Raw genomic sequence first — 24259 nt, 5'->3', positions numbered from 1 at the left:
CCCTGACTGGTGTTGTTAGCTTCCTTTGTGGGTATGGAACTCCTGGCCTCCTTGTGAGGTTAGAAGCTACTGATGGTCCTTGCCGACTGTATTCATGCAGGCTGCAGAGGATGAGTCCAGGTGCTTCTGTCGTTTTACCCTGTTTGTTAGCTGGGCAGTTTCTGTGAAGACACTTCCTTTCATGAACTTTTTGGATAACTTGAAGTATACTGCATAAAGGAAAGCCTGAACCAGTAGTACCTACTGCCCTTTGGATACCAGTTTTCAAAATAGCGGGCTTTTCTCATAGTAACCAGTGAGGAGGGCAAGGTGTGTGTGACCATGTTCTTCAGTGTGCAGAAGCCTGCTGCATTTGTGATCGTTGGTGTACACTGAGTTTTGCCATTGGCAAGTGACAAACTTGTTCAGGTTGGCTCCCAAGTCTTTCTGATAGAGGCCCAGGCATCTGATTGCTTCTTTTCTATTTGGCTTGACAAGTCGAGATGTTCTCTGTTCATTCTTTGCATCTTCTGTGGCCTAAACTCAGCCACATCTCTGAGGAGTCCTTATTTATTTATTTATTTTTGTATTTTGGTGGGATGATTTAGAGAGCTTAATCCAGGCCCCAGGGGATGCATTGCTTGTGCCCAACCTTTCTTTGTGTGCTTTAAAGATAAAATCCCTCATGAGCCCTTGATGATTTGGGTTTGGGACTGCAAGGTGTTCCCTTGATCTTCTTGCATCTCTCCAGGTCTCCGGCACCCCCACTCCCTCCGTCTTCCATGGTCAGGCTCCTTCTATACCTGCATTGTACTTAGCAGTGCAAGAGTGGTGGTGACCCTCCTACCAGTGCTTACTGGGAGCTTCTCTTGAAGTGCCTGCCTTTCCTCTGGTGTTGGGCTCAGGCGTGGGCACCTTAACCCTGTCATGGTCCCTTGGGAGAGTCTGTCTTTTCAGCACCTACCTGTATACATGCTGAAATCCATTTGATTCCATGTTTGATTTTGCTTACAATTTTTAAGGACTGCTTCTTAAAAAAAATTTGTTCTTTTTTTGTTTTGTTTTTTGTTTGTTGGTTTGTTTTTTTGTCTTTTTTTGAGGCAGGGCCTCCCAGTAGCCCTGGCAGGCCTTGAACCCACAGAGATCCACCTGCCTTTGCCACCACTCCCTGCTAATTTTGCTTTGTAGTTTTATAAAACATTTCCTGACTCCAAAGTTAAACACACAAAAGCGTGTCACAGAAATCTGGCTGTTAGTCTTGTCCTTCCAGCCTGGCCTCTCCTTCTCTGTAGACAACTATTTAAATATTTCAGTTAATGTATGCATGTATATATAAACAAGCACATTGCATCTCTCAGTGCCTGCCCCATCTACCTTCTTTCTTATGTAAGTGGCTGTTACATGCACATTTTTCTTCACTTTGTAGCTCTCCTCCATGTCAGGTCAGAATTCAGAGGCCCTCAGAGGTCCTCACTGGAGTTGAGGCAAATCAGCATTACTCTACTCTGGGTCATTGATGTTTCCAGGGGAGCGTGCATGTGCATGCTGTGGGAATAGCTGTAGGCTGACCTTTATTCCTCAGGAGCTGGTAAAGCTGGCATCTGTGACAACCACACCTGCCTGCAGATGTTGCTAAAGCCTGAGAGGCACAGCTGACCCAGCTGAGGACTCAGGGCCTTCTAAGCAGGTCTCAGGAAGCCAGGGGACCCTTTATTTCAGGAGTGGCCCCATCTATAAGCCAGAACTTCTATTTTTGGACTTGGAATAACTAACCAGCTATTCCAGTTCCCTTCTACCTCTTTCATGAATGAAGGAGGGAGGATTGTCATTGGATACTACATAGAAGAGAGATGACAATTTTACAGAGTCCATGTACAACTGGGAAGCTCCGTGTTGGACACGAGAAGCTGCGCTGACTTTGTACTTCCTTCAATGTCAGGGTTGTAACTTCTTACCCACATCCTGCCGCTGCTGCCGGGCTCTGACAGTGTGGACACCTGTATATGCCTGTACAGGAACAGCCCTTCTGCCTGGCAGGAGCCTGGATTGTTCTTCTGGCCGTCACTAGAAGGAAACCCAGGCATTTGGCCAAGGCCAGTGAAGCATTCCAAACAAACTAGTGTCACAGAGAACAGGCGGTTGTCTGGTGAGCAAGAGCCCCCCACATGGGTCCCCTTGAACTCAGAGAGCAGAGGTCTGCTGGCAAGGCTGGGGAGTGTCTGGATCACTTGGGTCTTAGCCGCTCATTCTCACATGGATTCCTGTGCTCCACACAGAAGTCAGATTGGCCAAGAGGATGGTCCTCATGAGCTTGAAAAGCAATGGGGAAGACTTTTCTTGGAAATGGAAATGGGTGGAGTTATGCTTCATTATATGATTTGAGTATGTGGCTACAGACCGGCATAGATGGCTTCTCATACCTTGGCAGACACCCAGAAATACCCCTCAGCACTGGAGATGCATTCAGAGAGGCTTCTCAAACCTCGGCAGACAACCCAGAGATAAGTCCTCAGCACTTGGGTGCATTTGGGGCCATACTTGGTATGAGGTCAGGGTGAGAGGTAGTCACCACTTCTCTCGAGTCCCCCCTTTCTTTGCATGCCTTCTTCAAGCCTGGCCCTTCAGGGTGATGCACAGTGCTAGCTCAAGGCTGCTCTGCTGGCTTGCCCTACATGTCCATTTTCTGCGCAGTGTGAGCCCTTGAGAGATAGGACCTGCCCTCTTGCCATTTGGTTAGTGTCACATATGGTGTGATCTTGCAGTCAGTGTGATAGCATGAACCATGGCTGAGCGGCAGCCATCTTCAGGAGTTGTCTGTGATCTGAAGCAGTGATTCAGGACACAGCAGGGCATCTCAGCACTGTGTCCAGTGAGTGCTGCTTGTCCCAGTGGCCAGTGTTTATCTCCAACCTACCATTTCATACAGCTTGTTGGATCCCCAGTCATCTTCGTCTCCTACTGCCTGGCAGATTAGCATATTACACGTTCCAGGTAACAACAGCTGTTGATACAGTTGGAGATGGCCCAATGTTGCTGTATGGAAGGGAGCATGGTGTAGGTTGGAGTCCCCCTGGTGAAGGCTGGCTGCAGTGAATGATAGGCTGTTACTGAGCATGAGCTCCATGAGAGCCTTGTTGTCCTTTAGGTGATTTGTGGAGCCCCTGCAGCAGAAGACAGGTCCAAGGAGATTGTGGGCGACGTTGGCCCTGTGTCAGGAGGAGGGAGCTCTTGTCCTATGTGCTGGGGGCACAGAGCCCAGGAGCGCGCTGCGTGGAAGTGGATGGATCGTGAGCAGGCAAGAGTGCTTGTCCCTTTTGCTCCATCTGCTTCTGCTTGTTCAGTTGTACAAGCACGAGAATGCTCCACAGGAATCTCCTGATGTGAAGGGCAGTGAGCAGTGAGCTGTGGAGGCTGGAACTAGGCTTTGGCTTTGCAGCTGCCTTTGCCCTGTATCAGCTAGGTGACTTTTTGGGTTTCTTAACCTCTCGGTGCCACAACTTCCTGCTTGTAATGCCATACTTACCCTGTGTTGTGGTGGTGAGCCCTTGGAACAGTGACTGGCCTGTCCTGAGAGCTGGGTGTGCTGCTGGCCATCTGCCACCTGCTCAGCAAGTGCTCTGCCAGGCAGTTCTGTCTACTCACTGTTCTCACAGGTTTGCAGCGCCAGTGCCGGTGTAGGTGGTTTTTTTGAGACGGGGTCTCCCTGTAGCCCCAGATGGCCTAGAAATCACTATGTAGACCAGGCTGGCCTTGAACTCACAGAGATCTGCCTCTCTCTGCCTCCTGAGTCTTGCAAGGGACTAAAGGCAAGCTCCACCATGCCCAGCTGAACTTGCACATTTCTAAAGGCCATCTAGTACTTCTGAAAACCAGCCGAACTCTACTCCTTCAGAGTGGCATGAGCTCAGACTGTAGAGGTACCTTTCCAGGCCTGAGCAGATGGAAGACTAGGTGGAGGGAAGGCAGGCCTAGGGCTGCTGAGGATGTCATGTCCACCCTGCCTAGTGTGGCTATCTGCTTTGTTTGAGCTTGTTTTGATTTGTCCAGAGTCATTGCTCTATGATGCTTTTGCAAAGGATGCTGATTCCATTTGCAGTGGCACAGGCATGTGTTGGCTGTGTTTCTCTGGTCCCTGTCTAACAGCTCCCAGCCTGGAGCTCAGGCCAGTGTTCACATTGCGGAGACCCAAGGGGTGCATTCAGCTGTACAAAGTAAGTGGTAGTTTCTGTTCTGTTCTGCTTTGTATTTTATTAAGGGCTTGGGGAGGGAGGCCAGCCTTGAAATGACAGCATCAGGGAAAAGGGCACTCAGAACAGCATCTTACTGTGGGGTCCTTTAAAGAGAAATTAAGATGTGCTAATGGAGTGGGACATAGTGGCAGAGTTATGCAATTCTGTCCTACATTCTGATAAAATTGACCCTGAGGCCCATGTTGGAATTGGTGCAGTGCTCAGTTAATTCAAGGTAAAAGGTTCTAATAAAGTAAATGTGGTCTACATGTAGCTCATCCACACCCTTCTCTTGGGTGACACCTGTGTCCAGACGCGAGGACCTGGGGTGTGTGTGTGTGTGTGTGTGTGTGTGTGTGTGTGTGTGTGTGTATGTGTATGTCTTTTCTGTGGCTGTACCTTGGAGGGCCATGCCACCTGTGTGGGAGTACTGTGGAGCTGGGTGAAGGAGAGGGTAGTCAAAGAAAGCCCAGGGGTTCAGCTTTTGGGTTCCAATTTGGGTGGCTGAGTCCAGGGCAAGGCAAGAAATCCTGAGGGGTGGCATGCTGGAGGGAGGCAGGAATTTAACCAGAGATTTGCTCTTGAAAGTACACCTAGAGGTGTGCAGTGCGAGACAGGAGTGTCAAGTACCAAAGGAAGAGCAGGACTCAGAGAGATGCCACTCAGAGAGTGGCAGGCTGAGCCATCCAAGGCAGGAGAGCCAAAGGAAGGAAGAGTTGCATGGGAAGGCAGGGAGCCACTTCCTGCCAACTGGGGAGGGGAGCACAGGCCCCTGTTGGGCTTGGTAACAGGCCTCCTTGACCCGAGGGAGCAGACTGGGTGCTGCCATGTGTGGAAACAGTTGGAAGAGCAGCAATGCAAGAGCAAGGAAATGCGGAGCCTTGCTGCTGTGGTGATGTGTGTGCTTCCTTGTGTGGGCAGAGCCTGTTCCCTGTGGAATGCTGCACAGCCAGTCAGTCTCCGGGCCAGAGGGGGAGGAGGGGGCCAGGAAGGGGGGAAGGAAGAGGTGGAGGCAGAGGGCAGCAGCCTTGCTTGACGACCTCTACACCAAGTCCCCCTCTGACCAACTCTCTTCTGCTCATTTACCTTTTGCCGTTGTTCTTTTCTCCATAATCTTCACTCTTGGAGAGATTTCTGCAGACAGTGACTTGTCATATGGGATGTGCTGTGGCCCCCCGCCCTTGTCTGGAAGAAAGAATAGTCTTCATGGCCTTTCAGGCACATGTAAGCCTCAAGGACTGAATGCATTCTGCTGTATCGAGGCCGGTCTCTCCTCTGCTTGCTCACTGAAGACTACCCGGCTCCTCACTGCAGACACGCAGTGCCGCTTGTGTACTGTCTAGCTCCTACGAGGGCTTGTCTGATGGTTGTGTCGTGTCTGACTAGTGTGAACTGGGTGTTTAAGTATAAGGGCCTGTGCTCTTCCAGCATCCACTCTGAGCCCATGAGCTGGAGCAGAGATCAGCCTGTCAAGGTAGTATGTCATGTGTCTGTGGAGGGACCTAGGAACGGTAGTAGAGGGCTTTCTTTGCTGCTGCTCTCTAGCCCAGCCAAACTGATTTGTTTAAAAAAAATCTCAACAACAAGGACCTACATGTAGAATCCAAGTCCCTGGATCACCTCTTTGGAGAAGCTTTTGTGCTCTTATGGACTCTAATAAAAGAACGAGTTCATCATCTGTTCATGCTTTCATGCACACATACCGATTGAGTGCTCTGTCCCTGACTCTGCTTACCGCGGGATGGTAAGGCAAGCACAAGCAAGTCTCAGTGAAGGTGGGGTGGAGGGGAAGATTGAAGAGTCAGCCAGCAGACAGTTGCCTGTGCCGGGATGGAGATGGGGACAGGAAGCACCTGGAAGCATTTGGCACGGGATGCCTTATGTCCAGGACAAGGATCATTTCACCTGATTCTTGAAGACTCAGCAGAAGATGTCTAGGTAAGGCTTGAAATTGGGCACAGAAAAGGGTAAGGAGAGAACTCTGACGAAGGCTATGAAGTAAATGAGAATATAATTGGAAAAACGACTTGGGGATCCTCTCTTGTGGGTTATATTTCTGTTGCTATATATAGATGATCAGAAATTATATCTAGAGACAAGGCTGGAGGTCTTATAGAATTTATGGATTATCCTGGAGTTTGCAGAGAAACTCTTCAGTAAGAAACTGCCAAAAGGTGTTGATGTTAAGTGACTGAGAGACATACTGAGTTTAGGATGAATGGATTTGGAGAGAGTGCCCCCTCCCAGCAAACAAAGACTGGAAGATTAGGTGAGTTACTGCAGTAATCTAAGAACTAGGTGATGGAGAGAATGACCATTGTGGTGGTGGTCATTGATGCCGTTGGTGGTGGTAGTGCTGATGATGGTGATGATTATTTGGTGGTGGTGGTGGTGAGAATGATTGTGGATTATGTTAGTAGTGGTGATGATGGTGGTGCGACGGTGATGATGTTGGTGGCAATGATGATCATGGTGGTGGTAATGGCAGCAGTGACAGTGGTGATGATAAAAGTAATGGTGGCTTGATGTAGCAGGTATGGTAGTGATAGAGCAGGATTTAAGAGGCAGACTCAGCAGAATGTTCTGATTGACTAAGTTGGAGAGGGAGAGGGAGAAAACTGTTACGGATGATTCTTGGGTTTTGAATGAAGAGTAGGAACATTTATTTAGATAGTGGGGTAGGCTTACGAGGGAAGGTAAAGACACATCTCTATATTACTTATATTTCTGCTGCTGTGGTAAACACCATTACCAAGGCTTGTGATTCCAGGGGGATGAGTCCATCATGGCGGGGAAACATGGCAGCTAATGGCAGGCCTGGTGGCTAGAGCAGGAAGAGAGCTCACTTCCTGAATCACAGATATGAAGCAGAGATCACAGACAGGAAGTGGGGCAAGGGTATGAACGCTTAGATCCTGCCACATGACACACCTCCTCCAGCAAGGCCACACCTCCCAAGGACCCATGACCTCCTAAACAGTGCCACCAACTGGGAACAAAATGTGCAAATGCTTGAGCCAATGGGGACACCTCTCACCCAAACCATCACGCCTCCTAGTACCTCTTCTCTGATAGAACACAGTGTACACACTGATGCCTAGGAATAAATGCTATAGTCTTTAGGTCCTTGGTGGTTGTGTCAGGTTGCACTGGAGATGGACGTGTGGACACAGAGGGAGGCCTGTAGTCCTAGAATTATTCTCCCGTAGACCATGTGACCCAGTCTAGGTCTGTAAGGTAGCATCTTTCCATTGCTCTGTCTGGCTTTTTGTTTGTTGTTTGGTTTTATACATATGTTTGTTTGTTTGTGTATTGAGTAAGGGTCTCATTCTGTAGACCAGGCTGACCTGGAATTACTGTGTAGACCAGCTGGCCTTGAACTTGTGACAGTCCTTTTGCCTCCTGAGTACTGGGAGCAGAGTTGTGTTCTGTTTATTTATTAAATAAACACTAAGCTATTCATTTATTTTTAATCCTATCTGTTAATTTTTTATCCTAACACTACAAAGCAAAGAAGGCTATAGGTAATGCTGGCCAGGGAGGAGGACTAGGCCCTCTGAAAGGTCTCCCTACCCTATTTCCCCAGAAGTCCTTGTTTCCTACTACAGCAGAAGTGGGAAGGGCCTGGGGAGGAGCTGGCTTAGTTCCTACATGCTTGCTTGTTTTCTGGATACTTGTGGGACTGTCTTGCAGGCATTGCAGCTCTTGGGCCTGAACTTGGACTGGGAAGATGTTAAGGATGCGATCACTCTCCCAGCCCTAGCCGAGTAGGGCGGTGGTGCTGGAGTCCTGCAGAGGTGGAAGTGCCTGCCGCCACTGCTGCGTGTTTCCTCGCACTCCTCAGGCTTTGAAAGTGGAGCCCTGATCTTTGCCTTCCCAGCATGGCGCTTGCTCTCCTTCAGGCTTACTGCTGCATCCCAGGTTCGTAAAGGGCCCACCCTGCCGGTACCCTGTGGATAGCAGCACCCTCCTTCACCAAGGCAGCCTAGCCTCAGAAGGCTGAGCCTGACAGGGCCTGCAGAGTCCCATCTCAGCAGCCTTCTCGTGACCTCCCTAGCTTCCTGGTGTCACCTGCGGGTGACCATCTAGAGACCCATCACTGGGAAGGAGCCAGAGTGCAGAGTCCAGTCCTCCGTTGCACTCGCCTGGACTGCTTATTCCAGGATTTTTGTCTCTGCTCTAGGCTCCAGAATCCCATGAGGATATTTTACTGCATTCGTGGTCTGGCTTTTCAGGAGCAGTGCCTGGCACTGTAGGCACTTTCAGAACCTTGCTTTGTCATTTTGCACTCCCAGGGAAAATGCCCAGAATGCCCCGAATGACTGGCTGCCACTCTGCCACTGTGTCTTCGCTCCATGGTGTCCTCATTTGAAACAAAACCTTGCACGGTGTGCTGGCATTTAATTTAGTGCGTCTCATTTCAAAGCCCTTAAAAATATTAATTAATTCCTGCCAGCCCCCAGGAGGCACATTATTAATATCCGAAGTGCCTTTCATGCTGGTCCATTAACATGTCTGCTTGGTGTGGCAGGTAAGAAAATGAGGTTGAGTCATTTTTCTGCAGTTGCATAAGACAAGACCTTGCTGGAGCCAAGTTCAGAAATAACCGAACCCTATTTTTATTGATACCTTGGGGGGGACTTCAGCTCTGGGGCCTTGGGTGTGGTTTGGAAGAACGGTACTGCTCAGGTGTCTCTGTGGCTTCACATACCCTACCTGGGTAGCTGTGCAGAGGCGCACAGAACCAGAAAACCTGCTGTGGGGGGAGAAGGAAGTGAGTATAGGCAGGGAGCAGCGCACACTGACTGACTCTTCCTCCAGGACGGTTCCAGGGACTGCAGGTCTGTAAGTGACCCAGGCATACATAGCAAGTGGGCAGTGCTCTGGGAGGAGGACCCTCCAGGAGCACAGGGCCTGCCCATTCTGCAGTGCCGCCCTCTCCTCCACTTGCCCCGGGGGTTTCTTCAGCCTAACTGGGCTGGTCTCTGCAGGTAGGAACCTCGGGCTCAGCTTCCGGCCCTTTCCTTCTCACTGCCCCAAAAGCTGGCAAATCCTATACGCGCTCCTTGCTAGTCTAGCTATTTATTGCTCATGACTTCGGAATTTCATTCGGGTGAGTGAGTTTACTATGTAGGAGGGAAAGCACACATCCACCCTCTGAAGGCAGCCTTGGCTGGGGTCAGCCAGATTGTCAGGTGGTATTTATGAGAGACATTGAATGCTGGTGAACTTCTGGCTCCTCTGTGGGATTGAGAAAGGATTTCAAGAGGAAGCGCTGCTTGTGCCTGCACCTTAGCTCGGGGCTCTGCGGGTGCCTGCTGCTGTGGATAGTCGTAGGTGGTAAGGAAGGGGATGCATGGCACCAGGGATTTCGGTGTCACATGGCAGGACGTTTCAGGAAATAACTGGGATAAACGTGTTAAGATTTATTTGTTATTTTCTTCATGTTGTCTGAAAAGATTGTGAGGGGAGAGAATTCCATCGAAGGTAAGCCGGCCTTTGCAACTTCAGGGCTGGAGAGAGGGCCTGGCTCCCACCTCCTTTCCTGCTAAGCTGGCGCTGCATTTTCTGGAAACTTTCCTTCTGGTCCTGTTCTGATCATCCCTAGGGTGGGGGAGCACTCCAGGATCCCTCGGGTGCAGGGGAGGAGGGCCCCCCCCCCATTTCTTCCTGCTAGATTTGCTTGCCCTTAGTCCTCAGCAGGCTTGGCGCACATCCACCTGTACCAGTTTGGTCCGCCATGGTCAGCAGTGCCTCTGTTGGTTGCACGTCCTACAAACAGCAAGAGACAGCCCTGCTGTGGAGACCACTGAGATCACTGGAATGGGGTTTCTCACACTAAGATTTCTCTTTTGTTTCTTTTTGTAGTGAAAACGCTTTCTGGTTTGTTGGTTGCCCTCCCTTTCCTATGTGCTCACAAAGTGTAAATACTGAATTCTGAGCCCCTTTGGCACCTTTAGGTCACATTTGAGGCCTGCCTTCCCTATCGTTGCTCCATGCTGCTGTCACCGGGAAGCGTCCCAGGCTCTGGCTGTAAGCCCTCAGCCCCCTGTGCACTGCTGCAGGCTGTCATGAGGTGAAATGCTCTTTGAATACCTCTCCTTATTTCTGTCCACTCATCTGTGACACATCTTGAAATGGACTTGTACTAAAGATTTGTAGAAGGTCCAAAGCAAGCTTTCTGCCACAGCAGTAGGTGATGTGCTGCTTAGTTGGCCAAAATAGGAACAGTGATTCAGAGGAGGCTAAGTTGGGGCTTATTCAGGTCTTAGCAGTGTCCTGAGTTCTGAGAACTCCCTGTTTCCTGTTGACGTGGGGGCCATACCAGTGGGAACGGGTCACTGCTCTTGTGTAGACCTGGAGCAGTCTCCAGGGACCACCCTGTTCCCGAGGCTGCCATTTGAAAACGACTAGCCATCTTTACTCCACATTTCCTCTGTAATTTCAGATGGACTTGGGTTGTGTTGATGTAGTTTTGAACGGCACAGTTGCCAGCACCATTAAATAATAAGTTTCTTTTCTCTCCCATTTGTATTTCCTTTCACTCCCACCTCTTCCTCTGTCCCTCCCCCACCCCTTTTCTTTTGTGACAGGGTCTCCTATGCAGCGCCTGCTGCCTCTGCCTCCCCATCGCTGGGACTACAGGCGTGTGACTCCGCACTTGCCTTGGAGCTGCATTTTTCTTCTCAAGCACTTTCATGTTGTTTTATAGGATGAGCAGAATCCAGGTGTTGGGAGGTCACACTCTCAGGGCCTGCCTTGCCCCCTGGCAAGATGCGCAGTGTATCACTGATGAGCCAAGAGTGGTTCTCATCACTTCTGTAACTCTTGGGAGTGGGAGCTGTGAGCTGATGCATGCCCTGGGCAGTCTTCTAATGGGTAGAGTTGCAGCTCGGTCACCCACCACAAAAGCTTGATGGATGCCTCAGCCCAGCACCCAGGTGCTGTTTTTTACAGCGCTTTCCAGAGTTATGTTGACATTTACTTGTGTCACTTTGATGTCGGATAGGATTTCATCATTTTGATTTGTTCCTTTACTAATTATTATAATTAATGTCGCCAACAGTCTGGTTGTCACTCAACAGCTAGTTGGAAATGACTGAACATGCTGCAAGGCTGTAGAAATGACAAACATGTGCCCTGTGCTGAAGGACACACACTGAATGGAAACCGTTCACAGAGTGCGGTATCTCATTTAGACAGTGTTGTGAATGAATAGCAGTGCAGGTCCTTAGACATTATTCCCTGCTGAGGGGCCAGGGAGGGGCTGGATCCCAGGCAGACTCTTCTGTGCATTTGAAGAGATGATCCCTCCTGCCCAGGCCCACCATTGTGCACCTACCCTGGCCTCTATGCTTCTCTGAGTACTTCCTCTTACTGTGGAGATGTCTGCTTCCTGAGGACCAGCCTTATTCCAGCAGAGCCTCCGTGTGTGTCAGATTAGCACAGGTTCCAGATAGTTGAACATGGACTTGGAAACCTTGCACTGTGTGTTAGCGTTCTCTTGGGTTCCTGCAACACCATCTTACTTCATTTTATGAGCAGCATTCCGTTTCTGAGCAAGGAAGCCCTCAGGAGAGCTCTACTTTGCTGGACTCCGACCCTGTCACCCAAGGGCAGGTGCCCCAAATGGCCCAGCCATGCAGTAGCCCCACCAGTTGCACTGTGCATGGCTCCAGTGGGCTTTGCTTATAGGTGCCAAAGATTTAGGGAACCTAGATAATTTTTAAAAATCTTTTAAAAATTATTTTTAATTTATGTGTATGAGTGTTATGCCTACATGTATGTAAGTGTACCCATGTTGTGCAGTGCCCGAGGAGGACAGAAGAGGGTGTCCAATCCCCTGGAACCGGAGTTACGAATGGATGTTAGCTGCCATGTGAGTGCTGGGATTTGAACCCGGCTCTTCTGCAAGAGCAGCCAGTGCTTTTTAGCCACTGAGCCATCACTCCAATCCTGTACCTGGAGAAAAAATTTTAAGTCTTCACTTTCTAAAGCTCTGATGTTCACCAGTGGACTGACGACTCCACTTTCACTTTCTTAACCTGTAGTCCTCACATGTGCAGATAGATGAGGCTAAACATGAGTGTCCGGAGGGGTCGGACCTCATTCCCTGTTGTCTTCTTTGTGTGTAACCTTTCTTTCTTGCCAAAGGCTGGGTGACCTTCAGAATGCAAGCAGCGTGTTTCCTGGCCTCCTGGCCCTGTCTGCCCTCCCCGCTCTGCCCCCATTCCCCACGCCCCATTCTCTGAACAGCCTCCATGGGTGCTGACTGACCCTGGCTCACAGCCATAGACTTGTCTGCAAAGGGCCTGTTCTCTGCTTGCGGTTTTCTTGTTTGTTTGTGTTCCTGACACTTACTGTGTCTTCAGGTCATACCAAGACATGGGCTTTGTTTTTGTTTTGTTTTGTTTCCTTTATTTACTCTGATTCAGGGTCCTGCTGTGCCAGACTGGCCTTGAGCTTGGAATCTCCTTGCCTGAGTCTCCTGACTGCTGGATTAAGATCATGGTGCTCAGCCTTGTTGTTTTCTTTCTTTTTCCCCACTTTTGAATGCTTAAAAATGTTAATATTCAACAAGCATATAATGTGTTTTGAGCAAATCCACCCCAGTCCCTCCCCTCCAACCTTTCTTTAACCCCATATCACTCACTTTTCTCTCCCAACTTCTCCCTCCCTCCCTCCCTTTCCCCCCTAAACTTAATACCCACTGAGTCCATTTAGTACTCCCTGTATGTGCATGGCTATAGGACCATCTGTTGGAGCATGGGTATTCTCTTGGGGCCCGTATCCCTGAAGAAAACTGACTCTCTCTTCCCCAGCAACCATCAGTTGCCGTTAGCCCCTCAGCTAGGAGTGGGACACCACATACTTGAGTCATAGAACATGGAGAAATTAAGCTGGTAATGACTTGGAAGTTTCATCCCTACTGGCTAGCTTTCACAGTGCTGGAAGATGCTATGCACAGTACTAGGGGAGAAAAGTCACCAGCAGTCTTCCCCAGCTGTCAGCTCTGAGAGCTACATAATGGCTGGCCTGTCAAAATATGCCCACTGGTGTAGGAGTAACATGAATGTTATGGGAGTAACCAACCATCCTCTAACTGATTTAAAGCCCACTCCACACAACAGAACCCATGCCTGGTACCATTAACTGGGCCAGAACAAAACAAACATGGCTGAAGTAGATCCTAGGCCCTGGGAGAGAACCCACTGCTATCATTCTGCTAAGGGGACACAGTGATACTCCCCCGCCCCACCATGTTCTGTGACTCAGGTATGCGGTATCTTCTGCAATAGGGTCTTACCTTCAAGTCCAAGAGCGATAGCTGGTGAACACATTCAGCAGAGTAGTAAGGTACAGAATTAATGCACAGAATTAGTAGATTGCCAGTATGCCAGCAACAGACACACCAAGAAAGAAATCAGACAAATAGTCCTATTCCATAGCCACAAAAACAGACACAGAACAAAACACTCTGGAATAAATACAACCAAGGAAGTGAAATACTTGCTCAGTGAGAACTTTAAGGCGCTGAAGAAAGAAATGGAAGAAGACAATAGAAAATGGAAAGACCCCCGTGCTTGTAGATTTAAGGGTTAGTATTGTGGAAAAAATAGTCTGCAGTTTCAATGCAATCCCCATCAAAATTCCACCACAATTCTTCACAGAAATTATAAAAATAATCTCGGAATTTGTAAGGAAGCATAAAGACCCAGGCAGGATAACTAAAACAACCCTGAACAATGAAAATACGGCTAGATATGTTTCTGTCCATTTTTTCTTTAAAAAATTTAATATAGAGTTTATTGAACTGCATTATATGGGAATGTGCACACTACGTTTTCAGATCACAGGATATAACTCATCTACAGGCAAACCCCTTCAGTGATGTTCTAGTGTGTTCTGCCATGGTTTTGGAGATCCTGCCCTTGCTGCTTGACATTGGCTGTGGTGCCCGAGTGCCGTGATGCTCTCTACCACCCAGGGCCGTGAGCTGCTCTTTGAGTCCATTGCTGGGAAAGAAGCTCAGTGTAAGGAACAGGGTAGATGAAGACGAACCAAAGCACTTTCCTTGTTCCCGTCATTAACTTCAGCACCCTTGTGACAGGGCCAAACTCAGCTTTGTTGTCTCCCCCACCCCCCTTTTTACCTGCAAGTCAGCCTAAGTTTTAACAAATCAGCTTTCAGAACATTGTGACTGTCTGCAATGCTCCAGTTGTGGCTCTAACTCACATCTGGGTCCCTGGCCTGGGCTCTTGAGCCCCAACCTCACTCCCTTCATTAGCTATCCTGCAGGGTTTGGGATGTCTGGGGAAGCTCCCCTGTGCTCACTCTGGGTTTCCTTTTCTGGGTTTTCTTTCACCCCCTCCGCTCCCCCAGGCTTCCATAGCGGCCTGTTGGATTCCATTAGATATTTATTGGCATTGCAGTGAATGTGAGAATGACACTGGGACGGCTGGAGTTTTCAGAATGCTGTGTCTCCTAAGGCAGGACATTTGTTCGGTGCTTGTGCTTCCGCCTTTTCGTGGAGTGATGGCGCGTTCCCACGTTTACCCATGTCTTCCTAAGCTACTTCTTACCTGTTTAATTTTTGATGTTTTGCTCCAGAGGTTTCCTTATCCTCTGTTGTTTGTGTCTATAAAGACCCCTGGTGCTCATATGTTAACTTCAGGACCTCATCCCAACATGTGCAGTGATGGTTTAGCCTGCACAGGTGAGCGAGATGTTGAATGGCTACCTAGGACTACACAGGGACAGACAGCACGTCCTCTCTGCCTTCTCTGTAACTCCACCATTGCTGGCCTACAGACCTTGTTTGAGTTGGTTATCTCTGCTTCACGTTCTAGGGAAGTTTTCGGAAGGCTCCCTACTTATAAGAAACAATGGGTCCATGTGACAGCTGTGTCTGACCCATGTCACCATGTGACAGCCGCCCTTGTTCGGGTCTCGTCTTCTAGTTCACAGTGAGAACGTGCCACAGGAGTGTGAAGTAGCTGGTGCTCACATTTCTAAGTGCTGTAGCTTGGGACCCCCTGCAAAAGGCCATAGCTGCTCCCTGTGGACTCAGAGCTCGTGTGTCCTGTAGCTGTTTCCGGTCTGTGACAAGTGTCTCTTTTTCTCACCCCTCCACAGGCCCGGTACAAGCAGAGCCTCGACCCCACCGTGGATGAAGTAAAGAAGCTCTGTACGTCTCTGCGCCGGAACGCCAAAGAAGAGCGGGTCCTCTTCCACTACAACGGCCACGGGGTGCCCAGACCCACGGTGAACGGTGAAGTCTGGGTCTTCAACAAGGTGAGCCTGCCCTCAGCCCCGGTCCTTCTTCCCCAGAGAGCCTGTCAGCCTGGGAGTCCTCTGAGGTCTCCTGTCGGCCTGAGCGTCGTCTGAGGTCTCCTGTCGGCCTGGGCGTCGTCTGAGGTCTCCTGTCGGCCTGGGAGTCCTCTGAGGTCTCCTGTCGGCCTGAGCGTCGTCTGAGGTCTCCTGTCGGCCTGGGCGTCGTCTGAGGTCTCCTGTCGGCCTGGGAGTCATCTGAGGTCTCCTGTCGGCCTGGGCGTCGTCTGAGGTCTCCTGTCGGCCTGGGAGTCCTCTGAGGTCTCCTGCTCACAGCTTCTGTTGAACTGTGGGTGTTTCACCCGTTTTGCCTCTGGAGCACAGTGGCCCATGCTGGGCCAGCTGACCAGTTGCTTGGCTGGGAAAAGCTTCTGGTAAAAGCTGATGATGAGGCAGAGGAAACTATTTCTTTTCGAGGACACGTTGACCAAAGCCTCTTAAAGCAGCATGTGTGGGTGGCATGTCCTTAGCCTGGGGTGGGGCTGTTCACGGCTGAAGAGAGACCTCATGCACACCGGCTTACTAGTCAAACAGCAGCAGCGTTTCTCCGTTCTTGAGTGTCTTCTTTTGAAAATCAGTGGTTTTCTTACAAAATAAAACCTGAGTATTCTAAAGAGCTGATGTTCAGCTGCCTCTTAGGCTCTACCTCAGGCCTTCCCTCCCTGAGGTAAAAATTCCTGACCTCTAGCAGTTCCTTGAGTCAGAAACTAGATGGTGAAGAGAGTCCTGTCCTGGGCTGAGTGGTGAGTTTTATCCCATGCCACAGGGCAGGATCTCTGCGCTCCATAGAAAAGCCTGCCATTCTGCCCTGCTACCTACTGCTGTGCATGACACATAGCTCTGGAGCAGGGCCCTCTTGAACACTTTGAGCTTTGATTTTGGGTCCAGCAAAAACGAGCCGAGATTTTAGCCCATGTCACTCTTAGTGCGGGGCCTGGACAGATGGTAAACCTTCTTGGTGTGTTTCCTGGTTACAGACACTGCTTCAACGCATCCTCCTGGCAATTTAAAAAGCCTGACATATCAAGTGTCTCACCAACCACTTAGGCCATTGTAGATAGTGAGCACCCACTGATGGCCTCTGTCCTTTCACTGTGGTTTTACCTTCTTAGATAAAGGGGCCTACAGGAAGGATTCAGGACCTTTCCTCAAAGGGTATAGTGGACAGGGTCTAAGGGCAAGATCCAGTTCCCTACAGGGGCAGTGCTGTGCCTCCCTCATACCCAGTCTAAGAACCAGTGATAAGGATCTTTTTTTTTCCCCGTTGATTTTCTATATTCCATTCATATTGTATAGTCCAAATATAGTTTTGTGCTTGCACGCACATGCGTGCGCATGAGCATGCAAACATGTACCACGACATACATGTGGAGGTCAGAGGGAGCTTCAGGGTTCTTTCTTGCCTTCCACCATATAGGACTCAGGGATTGAACTCAGGTTGTTAGGCTTGGCAGCAAGTGCCTTTACCTGGGGCCATTTTTTTTTTTTTTTTAAATCCTTTTAGACAGGGTCTCCTTGTAACCACAGCTGGACTGGGATTCACTATGTAGACCAGGTAGGCCTTGATCTCACAGGGATCCACTTGCCTCTGCCTCCCGAGTGCTGGAATTAAAGGCACGTACCATCATGCCTGGCTGTTGAACCATCTTTCTGGCCCAATTATGAATGAGGCAGAATTTAAAAGAACATGGCATAGTGGACCACCAGGCACTCACTAACCAGTTCAGGAGAGGAGACTTTGGAGTCCCCATGTGCCTTCCTCATCCTCATGCCCCCTCCCCACATAGAATGCAGGAGGATCTGAGCTGCTCATTTCCTGGCTGCCCCACACCAGATTGCATTTGCAGGCAGAAATAGTTTAGGGAAGAAGGATTTATTTTGACTCATGCTTTTCTTGTTTTGTGTGTCTGTTTGGTGTATGCTCGTGCATGTGCTCACCTGTGTATGTGCATGTGGAGACTAGAGGTCTTTTCCAGTTGCTCCCTGCCTGAGCCCTGCTTTCCTGTGTGGGTGTGTCTGAGCTCTCTGCCAGGCTGTCATCTTGAGGAGCCCTGTCAGTGCTTCCTGGTTTGGGGAAAACAAGCACCTGGGTTCCGCTTAGTGGTGTGTTGGTTCATCTTGGCTCTTTGGTCTTCTGAGAAAGCGCTGTCTCCACATGTTCATTTCTCTAAGAATTCTTTTGCCCTTCAATGCTGTAGCCACAGCCTCACCAGCCTCTTGTTGGTTTTAACAATTTTTCAGTCTACATGCTTGGCTTTTCCTAATAGATTATGGTGTTATCTGCAAATGGGGATTTTACTGCTTCTCTCTGGTTCGCACGCTTCCGTATCACACTTGTTTTCCTATGCTGGCCTCCAAGACAGGAAGCAGTGACTGGTGGGTGCACCCTTGTCTTTGTCACCTCCTGGGAGGTCTTCAGATGTTTGCAGTAGGCTTTGTGTGGGGACGGGGAGTGAAACCAGTTCTCTTCCTGCTTTGATTTTAGTCCTGAATCAATACTGACTTCTGAAGCTGGGGTTTTGGCCTGTGTAGGATTGAGAAAGGTCTATTCCAACTTGGATTTTTTTAACTTTTCTTTTTATTTGTTCTTTTTTTTTTTTTTTAATGCATATGAGTGTATTACCTGCATGTATATAAGTGCACCTGTGTCATGCAGTGCCCCTGAAACTGATATGTATGGCACGGTTTCATGTGACTCTTAATATGGTGTGCACCTTCTGTCCTTAGGGTGGCCAGTTCATCACTGTGAACCGTCTGCTTCACACATGATTTAGTTCAGCTTGCTGGTGTGTTGTTTTAAATCTGTGCCCCTGGTGAGAGTTGCCTGGGCTTTTTTTCTCCTGTCCTCACTTGGCCTGAGTTACCAGTATTCTGTAGCCTTAGAAAATAAATTGGAATTTTCCTTCTTGTCAGATGCTCTGGAGTAGTTTTTGTAAGGCTTAAAGTGTTTGACTATTGGGAGAACTTGGGAACACAGCTGCCTAGGGGCAGATTGTTGTACAAGGTCCCTTCTTTTACAGCTGGGACTATGCCATTGAATGAATGGATTTGTCGACATTTGTTGCTCATAATTACCCCGCCCCCTTTTACCTTGCCAGTGTCTGGGGCACAAGGTAATGATGGTCGTTGGTCATTCTTGGTGCTGAGTACACATCTCTCTCTCTTCTTTATTCTGACGAGGAGCATACATGCCTTTAGCAGTCTTGTCAGAGCTCTTTGACCTTTGTGGTCCTCCAGAAGGCTGCAGTGCTGTCTCCTGTGCTGTGCATGCTCTGTGGGGATGGTATCCCTGACTGTGGATGTTTTTCTCCTAAACACAGTGCCATTAAATTTGTAGAGAAATTAATACCACTTCCATGGTATCATCTAATACAGAGCAAGTGCACACAGGCAAGCCCTTTAATCGTTCACTTGTTTTGGGTTCAGAATCTGCCAAGGGTTCCTGCTGCCCTGACCCCGCTGCCCTGCATGGCCTCTGTCTCTGTAGGCTGGTCTTCTAGTCTGTTTTTTCTCCGGACACAGGCTGTGTTTAAAGTGAGGTTTTGTGTTTCGGACTTCCTTTGGGGAGTTAGTTGGGATCAGTCAGTAAGGTCTTGTTTCTGGGGCACTTCATTGGTCATGCAGGGCAGTGAGCTGTCCAGAATCCCTGTTGGCATCTGACTCTTTCTTCCCTTGTCAGGGTTGATGAACCTGTGCGGTACAGTATTACTAGCTAGGCCCTGCTTTTTGCTAAGGTTCACTTTTGCTGTTGGGCAGGGTATGGTTTCTACAGATGTGGCATGTCATTCATCCAGCACTACAGTGTCACATGGAGTTCACACACATGATGCTCATTGGCCCAGAAGTTCTCTCTGCTCCCCCCCATCCCTCCTCAGTTTGTCTTTCCCAGAATGCCCCATGGTTGGTGTCATCTAGTATGTGTGCATCTTTCAGAGTGGTTTCTTTTGCTTAGCAACATGTGCTTAAGGCTTTTCCATGTCTCTTCATGGCTTGATAGCTCAGTTCTTTTTCTTTTATTACTGAGTAATATTCCACTCTGCATTTACCTGCTGAAGCTATCTCAGTGCCATCTAGTTTTTTCCTTTGTTCCAAATAATGCTTTTATAGGCATCTGCTTAGGGTTGTTTATTTATTTATTTTGAGACAAGGTCTGTGTAGCCCATGCTGGCTTTGAACTCATGGTCTTTCTGCTTCCTGAGGTGAGATTCTTAGGGTTTAATATGGATACCAGTTTTCAACTCAGGGTTGCTGGCTAACATGGTGAAAGTATACGTAGCTTTGTAAGAGCTGCCAAGCATTCTTCCAGGGTCCCTGTACCATTTGCATTTGCACTAGTACTGAGTGTGGCTTCCTTTTGGTTCACATCACCTGCAGCTGGTAGTGTGAGCATTCTGGGTTTTAGCTGTTCTGTGACATATATAGTGGGGCCTTGATACTGTTTAATTTGTAGTTCTTTAACATTCAGTAATTTGTGGTGACATGCTATTCACCATCTTCCTCTGATTATCTGTGGTCTGTGTATCTTTCCCCCTAGGGTGTGTTCAGATCTGTGCCTTTTGTTACCCTGATGGGGATGGAACCAGAGCCATGTGTGCCAAGCAAGTGCTTTGCCACTGAGTTACCCTCCAAGGCCTGCCCACCTTAAAAGTCAAGTAGTCTGTTTTCTTGTTGAGCTTTAATTGTCCTCTGTACCTTTTAGATATTAGTCCTCTATCAGACATTTGTTTTGAAGATATTTTTCTAGTTTGTGGCTTGTCTTGTTTATTAATAGTGGACATTTTTTTTATCATCAGAGTTCAGACCTGTTGTTCTCTAGACTGTCCCAGAATGTCCCCCACATTCTGGTTTAGCCTCTTTGTTTTGTCTTGAGTTTTTGTGAGAAGAGTGAGTTGAAACTTTGTGCTGTTCACCAAAGTGCAGCTCTAAGTATGAAAGGTTGAGGTCAAAGGACGTGCTTGTAGAACCACTCACGAGAAAGCGACACAGCTGTATGGCTCTATTTATTTACACTGACCACTCACATCTCATGCTGAGACATGTTATTGGGATAAAGAGGGACTCCCGAGTGACAGGCAGGCAGTTCAGCAGTGCACACACTCACTGTCAGAGTTTGAAAGTACAGCAGAATGGACAGAACAGAAGATGAAAACAAACCCTTAGACCTTGGGGGATGTCTGAGTGACCTTTCAGGAATCAGCAAATTAAAATAGATGTTGGAGTTTGATGGTTGAAAACTTTATCACAAAGAAAGCGCCAAGCTGGGCATGCTGGTGCATGCCTTTGATCCCCGCACTGGGGAGGCAGAGGCAGGCAGATCTCAGTGAGAGCAAGGCCAGCCTCGTCTCATAGCAAGTTCCAGCTAGGGAAACATGTCTCAAAAAGATCAAAAAAAGAAACAAACAAACAAACAAACAAACAAAAAAAACACAAAGAAAACTCTAGGCAAAGTGCACTTTTTCCCCATTAAAAATATTAATGGAAAAGATCTGAACAGTGTTATTGATCACCCTGACTTAATGAGCACTGATATAAAACTATCTACTCAACAACCGCAGAAAACACATGCCTAAGGGGAAGTTAGCTGAGCCTGCAACCCTAGTGCCTCCAAGCCTGGGACAGGAAGACTGAGTTTGAGACCAGCCTAAGCTCTGTAGTGGACCCTGCCTCAAAACCCTAACCACAGTGAGCTCTGTGGTGGTCTGCAGGTGGAGGTCCAGGGAGCCGTTGACCCAGCCCTCACCTGGGTGCTGCCTTGTCAGCCTGGTGTGTTCTTTCTTTTAATGTTTTATTTATTATTTTTAATTTTACATATATAAGTATATTACTTGCATGTAGGTAGGTGCACTCATGTTGTGCAATGCCCAGGGAGGTCAGAAGAGGGTGTTGGATCCCCTAGAACTGGGGTTACAGATGTTTGTTAGCCACCATGTGGGTGCTGGAAATCAAACCCAGGTGCAAAAGCAGCCAGTGCTCTTAATTGCTGAGTCATCTCTCCAGCCCCCAACCTTGTGCTTTCTGATTCCTGACTGTACCACACACCAGCTCCATCTCTGCAGTCCTTTGTGTGTTGTCTCTGGTGCTCCATGGCAGCAAAGTCTTTGTGTTCTGAGCCCTGGATTCTGAATATTTAAGATGGGCAGCTCTGCCAGATGTGGTGGCACACGCCTTTAGTCCTGGCATTTGGGAGACAGAGGCCGGTCCATCTCTGTGAGTTTGAGGCCAACCTGGTCTACATAGTGAGTTCCAGGCCAGCTGGGGCTACAGGGAGACCCTATCTCAAAAAAAAAAAAGGGTAAAAACATCATCTTCTGGCCGGGCGTGGTGGTGCATGTCTTTAGTCCTGGCATTTAGGAGGCAGAGGCAACCAGATCTCTGTGAGTTCAAGGCCAACCTGGTCTGCATAGCAAGTTCTAGGCCAGCTGGGGCTCCAGGGAGATCCTGTCTCAAAAAAAATAGGTGGGCATCTCTTGCTATCTAGGATGACCAGTCTGCTTGCCGAGTCTATGATTTGCTTGGAAAAAAAAAAAGGCAGTTTGTCTTCAGTGCCAAGGTCTTATATGAGGTTATTTTTTCATTGTGTCGTTCTGTTGATTCATCCTTTTGTAGATTTTTCTCTTGTCACGTGATTGTCCACCAGAGGTGGCCTAGGTCTAGATAACTGTGAAACCACAATCGTACTATGTAGTCCTGCTGGTAAGTCCATCAGCCTTAAAATATACCCTATATATCAAAATGAACCAAGTATTATTGTAAATAATACACTGTAGGGAAAAAAGGTTAGGCTTAAAAGCTCCCGAGCACATCTGTCTTAACCGTTTACTTTTATCCTGTAAATCGCCATTTCTCTGTCCCTGGTTCTTTCCTTGACTTCAGCAGAAGACCAAGATCAGGACTTCAGCTTGTCCTTGGCTCAGCCATTCCTCCATCCTGCCCATGCCAGGCAATTAGCACAGGCAGCTGTAGCCATCAGGGGTTTACCAAGCACGGGGAGAAGCATCCATCTCCTCCTTGAATACTTCCCAAATAGGTTTCCACCTTCTCGTCTCTTCTTCCTCTTTGCAGAGAAGGACTTTCCCTCCCAGCACATCTTTTTCTCTGCCCTGCAAAAGCCACGATGAAGCTGTTTCTGATCTTTGCTGTGCATGCAGCGTATAGCTGAGGGGCTCTCTGTCTGCAAAGCTAGAGCCACTGTGGCCTGCCTCTTTCCTTGATGCACTAACACAAAGCTGCAATTTGGTGGTTTTGTTTAAGATAGTTTTACGTTTTGTTGTTTGCAACCTGAGTCCACCTCTGCCAGAAGTGCTTTCAGAAGTGGAATCATCAGTGTTCGACTGCTCTGGACATTAAGGGGTAAAAAGGGTTGTCATCGTGGAGACCCCATGACAAGCAGAAATTATTTCCTGCTAGGTATTGGTTGTAAGTCAAGTTAAAGAAAAACTGCTAATTGTGTTGTGTGTAGGGAGATAGATGGGCCCCTTGAGAGAGGAGCTGCGCCTAGTTCAGCAGCTGAAGCAGCCAGGGCCTCCCAGAGGGCTTCTGGAAGAGGTGAGCCTGTGGCCAAGTCTTCAAAAAGAGAACAAAGTGGAACCCTCTGCTGAGAGATGGGGGAGCTCGAGGAGACCCTCTGTTGAGAGATGGGGGAGCTCGAGGAGACCCTCTGTTGAGAGATGGGGGAGCTCGAGGAGACCCTCTGTTGAGAGATGGGGGAGCTCGAGGAGACCCTCTGTTGAGAGATGGGGGAGCTCGAGGAGACCCTCTGTTGAGAGATGGGGGAGCTCGAGGAGACCCTCTGTTGAGAGATGGGGGAGCTCGAGGAGACCCTCTGTTGAGAGATGGGGGAGCTCGAGGAGACCCTCTGTTGAGAGATGGGGGAGCTCGAGGAGACCCTCTGTTGAGAGATGGGGGAGCTCGAGGAGACCCTCTGTTGAGAGATGGGGGAGCTCGAGGAGACCCTCTGTTGAGAGATGGGGGAGCTCGAGGAGACCCTCTGTTGAGAGATGGGGGAGCTCGAGGAGACCCTCTGCTGAGAGATGGGGGAGCTCGAGGAGCCTCTGCTTAGAGATGGGGGAGCTCGAGGAGCCTCTGCTTAGAGATGGGGGAGCTCGAGGAGCCTCTGCTTAGAGATGGGGGAGCTCGAGGAGCCTCTGCTTAGAGATGGGGGAGCTCGAGGAGCCTCTGCTTAGAGATGGGGGAGCTCGAGGAGCCTCTGCTTAGAGATGGGGGAGCTCGAGGAGCCTCTGCTTAGAGATGGGGGAGCTCGAGGAGCCTCTGCTTAGAGATGGGGGAGCTCGAGGAGCCTCTGCTTAGAGATGGGGGAGCTCGAGGAGCCTCTGCTTAGAGATGGGGGAGCTCGAGGAGCCTCTGCTTAGAGATGGGGCAGCTCGAGGAGCCTCTACTTAAAGATGGGGGAGCTCGAGGAGCCTGTGCTGATCAGTCACCTGCGTCGTTAGAAGGTAAGAGCTCTGAGCCATGAGCGCCTGGCCTCCAAGCCAGGGATTAGGACAGAAGGCAAGCCAGATTGCCAGCTAAGAACCAGCACCTCACAGACCACGGGGGCAGGGGAGGGGAGCAAGCTCACAAGTGATGCTGAGATCCTTCCTTCAACTGCTGCCTGAGAGATGGATTTGGAAAGACCAGCAAGAGAAAGATCAACCCGGAGGTTCTTGTATCCATAGGACAAATGGTAATTACTGACTCCAGCCAGCAGCAAGGGGAAGCTG

The 24259-nt window shown here is 49.0% G+C and overlaps 1 protein-coding gene and 1 pseudogene across 3 annotated transcripts in view; one reads left to right on the top strand and one right to left on the bottom strand.

The window, feature by feature from the left end:
* LOC115069407 overlaps nt 1-3573 on the bottom strand; it is a 4911-nt pseudogene extending 1338 nt beyond the window's left edge.
* Nucleotides 1-24259, top strand: part of Rptor (regulatory associated protein of MTOR complex 1) — a 356907-nt gene that overhangs the window by 121664 nt on the left and 210984 nt on the right. For all 3 annotated transcript variants that reach the window (XM_008828814.2, XM_017797024.2, XM_017797022.1), the window contains exon 4: nt 15345-15503. In XM_008828814.2, the coding sequence (XP_008827036.1) occupies nt 15345-15503 (159 nt within the window). The remainder of the gene's footprint in view (nt 1-15344; nt 15504-24259) is intronic.

This window comes from Nannospalax galili, unplaced genomic scaffold, assembly GCF_000622305.1.
Source record: "Nannospalax galili isolate Female #2095 unplaced genomic scaffold, S.galili_v1.0 scaffold1250, whole genome shotgun sequence".
In the NCBI taxonomy this organism is placed as follows: domain Eukaryota; kingdom Metazoa; phylum Chordata; class Mammalia; order Rodentia; family Spalacidae; genus Nannospalax; species Nannospalax galili.
This window is presented reverse-complemented; position numbering and strand designations above follow the sequence as displayed.